The 10,690-nt window shown below is 41.3% G+C and overlaps 1 protein-coding gene across 1 annotated transcript; it reads left to right on the top strand.

Annotated features, from left to right (window-relative positions):
* The first annotated feature begins 2,359 nt into the window (after positions 1–2,359).
* LOC115180405 (protein mono-ADP-ribosyltransferase PARP12-like) lies at positions 2,360–3,708 on the top strand. The gene is made up of 4 exons (XM_029742465.1): positions 2,360–2,771; positions 2,896–3,026; positions 3,120–3,265; positions 3,599–3,708. Exons 1-4 carry the CDS (start codon positions 2,655–2,657, stop codon positions 3,691–3,693), a joined length of 489 nt encoding a protein of 162 aa, XP_029598325.1. The 5' UTR covers positions 2,360–2,654; the 3' UTR covers positions 3,694–3,708.
* The last annotated feature ends 6,982 nt before the right edge of the window (positions 3,709–10,690 follow it).

Raw genomic sequence — 10,690 nt, 5'->3', positions numbered from 1 at the left:
GTCAGTTAGGATTTTCATATGTGCATTTTCGTGGAACAGTTTCATTTCAATAATAATGTTTTCTTTTCTCCAAATCATTGTCAAGTGGTTGATGATGAAAATCTTAATGAAAATTATACAAATATAAAAGTACAAATTCAACTAATGTTAGAGCACCAGCCTCTGCCATATTATGGACACATTGATACACTGTGATCATTGGCAGCTAAATAGCCTAAATGAGCGCATAGTACTCGGAGATGGCCAATGCAACCGTTGGCCTATCATTTCCATTTTCAACTATAGTAAAAATACATAACGACTACAAATATAAATAGTAGAAAATATAACCTACTGATAAATTCCGTTTTTTTCAATCACATTCATCTCTCTACTCAGCCTGTCTGCCTCACTTTCTATCTGTCTTGACTTGAGCTATTGCTAGTGAAGTGCAACATTGTATCAAATCAATCAACTGGATCCTGCCTGAAGCTGTCTCTAGCAAACAACTAGCCTATCAACTAGCCTGTTCTAGGCCTTCAGAGTTTCCTGCGCCAGTGAGCTCCGGACAGACAGCTGTTTTTGCACAAGGGCAAGGTATTTTATGACGTTTCCACTGGATATGTTGTATCATCAGATAATGATATCTTGTTCTTTCAGACTGAGGCTTGGCGAAAACTTTTTTTTTTTTTTTTTGTACTTTTACCCCTTTTTCTCCCCAATCTCCATTTGGTAGTTCATTTTGTCCCATCGCTACAACTCCCCTATGTACTCGGGAGACGCGAAGGTCGAGAGCCATGCATCCTCCGAAACATGACCCTGCCAAAGGAAAGGGAAAGGGGGATCCCTAGTCAGTTGAACAACTGAATGCATTCAACTGAAATGTGTCTTCCACATTTAACCCAAGCCGCACTGCTTCTTGACACCCTGCTCGCTTAACCCGGAAGCCAGCCGCACCAATGTGTTGGAGGAAACACAGTCAGCTTGCAGATGCCCGGTCCGCCACCAGGACTCGCTAGAGCCCGATGGGACAAGGATATCCTGGCCGGCCCAAGCCTCCCCTAATTCGGATGACGCTGGTCCAATTGTGCACCGCCTCATGGGTCTCCCGGTCGGCTGTGACACAGCCTGTGATCGAACACAGGGCTGTAGCGATGCCACAAACACTGTGATGCAGTGCCTTAGACCGCTGTGACCCTCGGGAGGCTGGAGGCTTGGTGTGGAGGCTTGGTGATTATCGAGGGGGAGATTGTTGGAAAGATTTTTCAAATTGGCCTTCTGTGAGGAACTATTAGACTATCATTCACAATGGATGTAAAAAAAAAAAGACTTCATTGAATTACTGTATGAGGGGAAGAAACAATTACTGAGAAGCTCAGTTTATTAGAGGTGGATGTGACTAAGACAATCAGAAATCAAACATCCCCAAATGGACTTTCCTACATTTTTGCGCAGCAGGGCAGGTAGGCTAATTCTATGCGAGTTCAGGCGCGTGCGCTTCCTCAACATTAGGAAGACAGAGAAACCAGACTCATGCTCATTGCTCACATGGTGTACTCCAAACAAAAGACAATGAAAAAATTGACAACTAGTAAATTATGTTATGAAATTAACCAAAACTTGTTTCTCACAAGTGTAGCAGGTTGTCAACTCTGAAAACAACGTAAATGACTCTAGGCCTAATTAGTAATACAATGCATTAACAGACATTAATGTAACCAAATGAAGGGCATTACAATTACATTTACTACTGGTGACATATGTAATGGGGAATTTATAAAAATAAACTATCAGAGGGAGAACAATGCGCATGAAACAATGAATAGCAAGAATTGGCGGGAGACAGCTGAGTGGATTCTGGAGAGTCGTTTTAAATTCTGGAGAGAGATGTGCGTTCTTCAAATTGAAACTGTGGATCCTCTAACAACCTACTTGGGTTCATTTTTTAACCCCGCCCCCATTATTAGTATTTATTATTATTATTAATAATAATAAGCATAACAATAACAACAATAAAACCATATTTTAGTTGTCAGTGTTAATTTGGATTTTACTGGCAAAGCAGAATAAAAAAATCTAAATATGAGGTAAGAGCCCCAAGTCAAAATCCTCTGGCACGGTGATGTCTTTTGCATCCATAGGCAGAATGGACAGACTTCTCCCCATCTTAGCTACTGTTGTATCAACATGTTTTGACCATGACAGTTTACAATCCAGGGTTACTCCAAGCAGCTTAGTCTCCTCAACTTGCTCAATTTCCACATTATTCCTTACAATATTTAGTTGAGGTTTAGGGTTTAGTAAATGATTTGTCCCAAATGAAATGCTTTTAGTTTTTGAAATATTTAGGACTAACTTATTCCTTGCCACCCATTCTGAAACTAACTGCGGCTCTTCGTTATGTATTGTAGGGATTTAGCTTGCTGTAGTAGCTTACGTGTATAGTGTTGATTCATCCGCATTCATCGACACACTGACTTTACTCAAAGCCAGTGCATGTCGTTAGTAAAGATTGAAAAAAGTAAGTGGCCTAGACAAGAGTGAAATACAGCAAACTCAATTAGTGATTGATTTTCTAGGGGAAAAACACAAGATTAGTACATTTTATTTTGGTTCACTGAGTATGATATTGGGTCTCTAGATTTGTATTATCTTTGTGGTATGATGAGGACCATATGGTCATTGACGACACTCAGTATCCCTTCACTTCTTTCTTAAGCACGTCTAATACCACCACTTCTTCTGTGCCACCTTTCTGGGACCAGTCTCGGTTGCCTGGGATTGGCTTTGAGGTAATGCAAAACACTGAACATTGTGTCAATACTCACTGACTGGGAGTCTCACGTTACATTGAAAGAACATTGAGTATGAATGAGCTTATGAGGAGTTTGTCTTCCTGTAAATCTGTCTTCACAGAGAGTTATGTTGCCAAACTCAGCAACGGAATACAAAGACATCAAGGCCCTTTTTGATAAAACAACAGTGGGGTTCAACATACGCACCATTGAGAGAGTGCAAAACCCTGCCCTATGGAAGTTCTACGTGCTGTAGGTTTCTAAAAGACAGTTCTATCAAAAACACATGTATTTCGTTTTTTTCTTTAGTTGGGGTTTAATTGACCCAAGTATATTCCTTTTTAGGCAAAGAGATCAGATGGAATCCTTACGGACAAGCATCAATGAGAAGCAGCTTTTCCATGGAACTGACTCCAAACATGTTGACAGCATTTGCAGAAACAACTTTGACTGGAGGCTATGTGGAACAAATGGAACTTCATTTGGGAAAGGTTGGATGCCCGTATAGTAGTATACTTTGTGTATGCAATGTTTCAATGAATCCAAATGAATAACTGTTGTGTTAGCAAAAACAAAGGCTGGCATGTCTGTGAATATCATAGACTATTAGGGTATGCCCAATGGATAAACAATATAATAAAAAAAGTGTTGCTCAAATGGCCAATTACATATTCTTACATAGAAAAATGTCACAACTGGTTTAGTAAAGTTTGTAATTGCCTTATCTTACTGTCAGTAAGAACAAAGGCACTTTTGAGATAAGATGTAATAAATGAAAGCATCTAAACACTGAGCTTAACATGGTCAATAAATCTTATTTTCAGGAAGTTACTTTGCCAGGGATGCTAAGTACTCACACAGATTCACCAGCCAGTCAGGTTTGAGGTCCATGTTTGTTTGTCAGTCATGTGACACTTAGATTGCACACAGATGGACTTTAACTAATTATGTGACTTCTGAAGGTAATTGGTTGCACCAGATATTATTTAGGGGCTTCATAGCAAAGGGGGTGAATACACATGCACGCACCACTTTTCCGTTTGATATTGTTTAGAACTTTTTTAAAGAATATATTGTTTTCATTTCACTTCACCAATTTGGACTATTTTGTGTATGTCCATTACATGAAATCCAAATAAAAATCTCTTTAAATTACAGGTTGTAATGCAACAAAATAGGAAAAACGCCAAGTGGGATGAATACCTTTGCAAGGCACTGTAAGTGTAACTTTTGTATGACTGAAGTTTAGTGATCTAATGCTTTAATATTTAATAGTTTCTGCCCAGCGAAATCATATTAATTATATAAATTGGCTCATTTAATTTTGTGTGGCTTGCCGTTCCAAATAAAATTGAATATTTTTTTCTCATTTAATTTAAAAAAACTGTTCACTAGATGTAGGCAAGACCATTGTCATAATCCGGTGCCCTCTCCCGGTGAGGCACGAGACGAGGGCGAAAATCTTCTCACGGTCTGATGGAACTGGGTGGACCGTGGCCAGATAAAGTTCTAATTGGAGCAGGAAACCCCGGCAGTTGGCAGCACTTCCGTCGTAACTCCGAGGCATGACTAGACGGATACCACCCGGTTCAGGTTGACAAGGGGCTTTTTGGATCGACCCCTGTTGGGTTGGTGGAGGCGCTGGCTGAATCTCTCGTCTCTCCAAGCGGTCCATCATCTGAACAGCGCGATCCATGGCAGCGCATAGATGTAGTAGTCTCTCCGCATTCTCCTGGATGCGCTCCTCCACCTCCCTGTCCGGATATCTTCTCCTGCTGGCTTAAAAAAATGGTCGGTGATTCTGTCATAATCCATAAATGTAGGTGGCAGGGAAGTCAGGCGCAGGAGAAACCAAAGTGATTTAAAAAAGGAGTATTTATTAACAAATCTAACTCCAAAACCAACGTAGAAAATAACCCGTCGCACACCGATACATCATCAACAACACATACATAACATAGCAAACAATCACCGACAAGGATATGAGGGGAAACAGAGGGTTAAATACACAACATGTAATTACTGGGATAAGAAACAGGTGTGTAAGGAGACCAGACAAAACCGATGGAAAATGAAAAACTGATCAATGGTGGATAGAAGACCGGTGACGTCGATCGCCGAGCACCACCCGAACAAGGAGGGGCATCAACTTCGGTAGATGTCGTGACAACCATAAGCAAATAGGTAAACTGGGATAAAACTAAAGAGTTAATAAGGCTGATTTTTCCACAAATAGACAGGTATTTACCTTTCCATGGTACCAAGATCTTATATATTTTTACTAACTTTCTATAAAAAGGTATTGGAGTGAGATCATTTATTTATTTCGGAATATGTATAAAGAGTATGTCCACATCACCATCAGACCATTTTATTGGTAAACTACACGGTAATGTAAAAGTTGTATTTTTTGGTGATCCAATACGTAATATTTCCACTTATTACACGTATAATAATTTGGTTGTAATCCAGAGAGGTTAGAAAATGTATCTAGATCCTCTATGAGGCTGCTCTGTACTTTTTGTTACCCATGTTGCATCCTACTTTTATTTCTGTCACCATGACGATTGACCAGGCTTGGGTGTATACAGGTGCCTTCTAGCAAGACACAAAAGCCCAATTCCTCCAGGGATGCTGATATGGCTGACCCTGGCTCTGACCCATCTCTCCGCGGGTGTCTCAGGGGCAGTCTGTGTTTATGCAAGGCATTTTGTTTGTCAACAAGTGTCATTGGTATATTTATTGTTGTGATGTTATTTTCTCCCCTATGGCGTTAGTAACAACTTACTAAGGTCAGAGTTTACATCGTTTTGATTATATAAACATTATATTTTGGATCGATAGTACTCAGACATCTCCAGTATACATTATACAGTATATAGTGTTTTCAGTAAAATCTATTACCAATCATGAGCTTTTAAAAAAAAAAGTTTTACTCTCATAGTATTCACAGATTGTGTGGTAGCGCTTTACAGTCATACCCATATACGGGTTCAAAGTAGCAGAATAGGACACCGATACGTGCGCTGAATGGAAGTCCCCGCAGCAATGTTCCACTATCTACTGGAAAGCCTTCCCAGAAGAGTGGAGGCTGTTATATCAGCAAAGGGGGGGCCAACTCCAGGTGTCCACATACTTTTGGCCATGTAATATATGTTGACCTGAAAGACTAAATAAGCCTTTACCCACCAAAGTAATGTCATAAATCGATAGAATGAATGCTTCAATCTCGTTGACATCAGTAAGGTTATCTGTGATCTCTGCTTCTTTCACCCGGCAAAGACGTTTAGGGACCAGGGAGATAATGCAATAACTTAAAACAAAACGGGAAAGATTTGTTTTTATGGAAAATGTCCAGATTTTATCTAGTTGAAAAACTATCAGCTTTTGGGTGGGGTTCTTGCATTGAAATTATATTGAAATCTGCTTATATAGGCACTCTATACCACAATAAACAATGTTCAAGTCCCGAGACTCATCATTGAGTGCTGTTGAAATCTGTAGCCTATCTCTGGTGCGCTGTATCAGCACAATGGACAGCGATATACAGCTAAGCCGTAATGAATATAGGCTACAAGATCGATAGGGCAATTCACCTATTACAAACAGCCTATGTGAATGCAGCTGTTCACAGAGCTAGTTGTCTTACCAAAATAATGCAAACCAAATGTTGAAAGTAGTAGCCTAGTTATTCATGCATGCAAACAAAAGCACTTAATAGCAGTTTGGCTTAGAATACAGACACAACTACGAATGTGAATGAATGGAACCGAACAAAACAGCGGTACCAAGAAATAGGCCTAGTTACCAAAATATCAGCTCGATAAAGGCATGACACAATCGATATTTAGGCTAGTTACATTAACAGTAAACAAAAAGCGAATGGAGATCCAAATAACCAAAACATAGCCTACAGCCTACTACAGTGAGATGCAGCCATGCACAGCAGTCTTGCCAAATAAATAGGCCTATATAGGCCCACTTCATACATGGAAAATCATGTCGCTCGCTCATGAGTTCAGCAACAAGTTGTGATATGGCACAATACATTTCTGTGAATCAAATTTTACCTACATAATCAATTTGAGCAGCAACAAAAACCAAAAGGCTACCAAGAAAACCATAATAAAATGTAGCTTATCTATGTATATTATGAAAAATACTAATGTGTCGCTATAACCAGGGGCTTCATTTGGGTTCTTTGCATTGGAATTATATTGAATTCTGCTTATATCATGCTATACCACAATAAACATAAGTTTAAAAAATGCTTTTGACCAACAAGTGACAGGTTCAATGGGACGACATCTCGCTGTGCTCTATCAGCACCATAGGCAGTGCCCTACACACTAAAGCAAGATTTTGATAAAAACCAACCAGCTAGATTGTTTCAAGCTTACCTTTTCAAACGAGTTGCAGCTTCCTTGATGCTCTGTGGAACTTCCTGAGTAATCGATCATTCCTTCTTGTAAGATCTCCATCAAATGCCGGTTGGATTAGTTGAGCTTTCCTTGGGTATAGCATGCTTCTTCTGTGCTGACTGAACACATTTGTTGAAGTGGAAAATGAGTTATCGCATGGAGCTGCGGAAGCCCCAAAAGTCAGTCCATGTTTCAGTGCAGTAAAAAAACGTTGACATAGCAGAGAGGCTCAGAGAATCGTTGCAGGGTATCGAGTCGTGTTTATTTGTCCTTATTAGAGCTGAGCAGGTGATTTCAGTCTGCAAAAACTGGCGAGCGTCACTAAACTCAGCTTCCACCAAATCTGTTTAGCTTAGATCCAGCAGTGGTTTCACCCTTTTCACATCTAGAAAGTCATGGCTCTCTGGGTCAAGGGCACACAGGGCCTCCACCAATTGGCGGTATGCTGAATCATTCTGACATTTCACCAATGACAGCATCCAACTTGCTGAAGAGCAGTCTTTTAAACGCAGTCTCTTCTTTTCTGTCCTGCTGGCCAACTGTGCTGCCCACCACGTATTGCAGGAGATTTGCACTTACATAACGTCATTATTTGCTTAGGAGATGGTGTTGGTGCGTCAGTGCTACTGGCACTGCACTGTGCACAAATAGCTTAGAACACACTGTCACACCTCAGCTTCTCGACGCACTCCAAGCACTGCAGACCACTTTGACTCCAGTAAGGATATGTTGCTTTTGCCTGGAGTAATGGTGGGTGTAAACTTAAAGCCGGGGTCCATCACCAAGGCAACTCCTACAAGCAGCCCTGTAGCCTCCAGTCCTCTTTCTGTGTTGTTTGAACACCTGCATTTTCCCCCTGCTTTTTATGGAAACCCAAAGTAGCCATACCCAACCGCCCAGTGGCTTTCCATAGCCCCCCTATACACACCAGCTTGATTACCAACAATGACGAGACAGCCTACAGGGAGGAGGTGAGGGCTCTGGGAGTGTGGTGCCAGGAAAAAAACCTCTCACTCAACGTCAACAAAACAATGGAGATGATCGTGGACTTCAGGAAACAGCAGATGGTGCTCCCCCTATCCACATCGATGGGACCGCAGTGGAGTTGATGGAAAGCTTCAAGTTCCTTGGCGTACACATCACTGACAAACTGAAATGGTCCACCCACACAGACAGTGTGGTGAAGTAGGCGTAACAGAGCCTCTTCAACCTCAGGAGGTTTAGGAAATTTGGCTTGGCACCGAAAACCCTCACAAACTTTTACAGATGCACTATTGAGAGCAAGCATTTCGCTACACCTGCAATAACATCTGCTAAACACGTGTATGTGACCAATAAAATGTGAATGTGACCAATATTGTTTTTTATGAACTAAGATCCAAGAATTGAATTGACAAAATAAGTGTGACACTATAATACAGCACTTACATCTGAATTTGAATCACTTGAGCGAGCGACCCCTCCTGTCTCAGCCTCCAGTATTTATGCTGCAGTAGTTTATGTGTCGGGGGGCTAGGGTAAGTCTGTTATATCTGGAGTATTTCTCCTGTCTTATCCGGTGTCCTGTGTGAATTTAAGTATGCTCTCTCTAATTCTCTCTCTCTCTTTCTTTCTTTCTTTCTTTCTTTCTCTCTCTCGGAGGACCTGAGCCCTAGGACCATGCCTCAGGACTACCTGACATGATGACTCCTTGCTGTCCCCAGTCCACCTGGCCGTGCTGCTGCTCCAGTTTCAACTGTTCTGCCTGCGGCTATGGAACCCTGACCTGTTCACCGGACGTGCTACCTGTCCCAGACCTGCTGTTTTCAACTCTCTAGAGACAGCAGGAGCGGTAGAGATACTCTCAATGATCGGCTATGAAAAGCCAACTGACATTTATTCTTGAGGTGCTGACTTGTTGCACCCTCGACAACTACTGTGATTATTATTATTTGACCATGCTGGTCATTTATGAACATTTTAACATCTTGGCCATGTTCTGTTATAATCTCCACCCGTCACAGCCAGAAGAGGACTGGCCACCCCTCATAACCTGGTTCCTCTCTAGGTTTCTTCCTAGGTTTTGGCCTTTCTAGGGAGTTTTTCCTGTATTTGTTAAGTAAGTATGTAGTACTTGTTTGGTACCTATTAAGTACTTTTGGGACTTAGTAGTTACCATGTATTTACTTTTTGTTACTATGTTACTTTGTTACTAGTTATTGCCTAGTAATTAACAGGCTGTAAAATTAAGTGTTACCCATATTTACATTTTTGTTTGTATTCCCATTTAGACCATTCCCATCTGCATAATATATCATTACAGTCCTCTTTTTGAAACACTTTGGAGGTTGCCTGTCTGACCGTAGTAAGCCAGAGACCAGCTTATTCTGGAGGGTTCTTCCTCCTAGTCACATTTCTACAACCCCATCCCTTAGCTGTTTATCAAAACAGTGGTAGGGTGTTCTGATTTGTTGTTGTTTCAGTTGCAGATTGCCCCTTTAAGAAAAACAATTATATAATTAGTTAGGATCTAAATCATCCTGTCTGTTGACAGATTTGAGAGGGTAGATCAGGGGTAGGCAACTCTGTTCCTGGAGTGATGTAGGTACTGCAGGATTTTGTTCCAAATAGGCACCACACCTGACCAACTGAGCTAATTGATCAGTTCGATGTTTGCCTAAATTCTACACACTTGGTCTTCCAAGACAGTTGAATCAAAAACATCTGCCTGTGGCATTCCAGGACCAGGGTTGCCTACCCCTGGAGTAGATGATAAGTGGGATCCTTGGGATGACCTTAAACCCTAACATTGACCCATACCCTGACTCTAACCCCTAACATTAACCCTTACCTAACCCTAACACTAGCCTTAACCCTTACCTTATCCGTTTTAAATGTCATCTTCAATGCGGTAACCTTGCCTTCCGTGAACTAACACTCGCACTTTTCTACTAGCACTGGCTTTGCTGATAGCTACTTTATTGAGGAAAAATGTACTTATTATGACTGAGATATGTGTTTGTCCCACCTAGCTATCTAGGTGGGACAAACACTGTAAATCGCTCTAGAGGAGAGCATCTGCCAAATTACTAAAATGTAAATGGGTGACGTCAGAATTGGGCCGTCCCAAGCGTTCCACTCAGCATTTACTATTAGCTCTTATCCATGTATTGTTATAATCCCTACCTGGCACAGCCAGAAGGCAACTGGCCACCCCTCAGAGCCTGGTTCTTCTCTAGGTTTCTTCCTAGGTTTCTGCCTTTCTAGGGAGTTTTTCCTCGCCACCCGTTCTTCTACATCTGCGTTGATTGCTGTTTATGGTTTTAGCCTGGGTTTCTGTATAGCACTTTGTGACATCCGCCGATGTGGAAAAGGGCTTTATAAATACATTTGATTATCAACCTCCATTGTGTTGCTCTCTGTCTTCTTTCTGTCTCTCAGTTATTGCCAGGGTGTACTGTGAGGTACATGTGGAGATAAAGCCCTATGGCTGCTGGAGCACATGCCCTTTTTCCT

This window comes from Salmo trutta, chromosome 40 (assembly GCF_901001165.1).
Source record: "Salmo trutta chromosome 40, fSalTru1.1, whole genome shotgun sequence".
Classification (NCBI taxonomy): domain Eukaryota; kingdom Metazoa; phylum Chordata; class Actinopteri; order Salmoniformes; family Salmonidae; genus Salmo; species Salmo trutta.
Note: the sequence above shows the minus strand (reverse complement) of the source record. Positions and strands in the feature narration are given on the sequence as shown.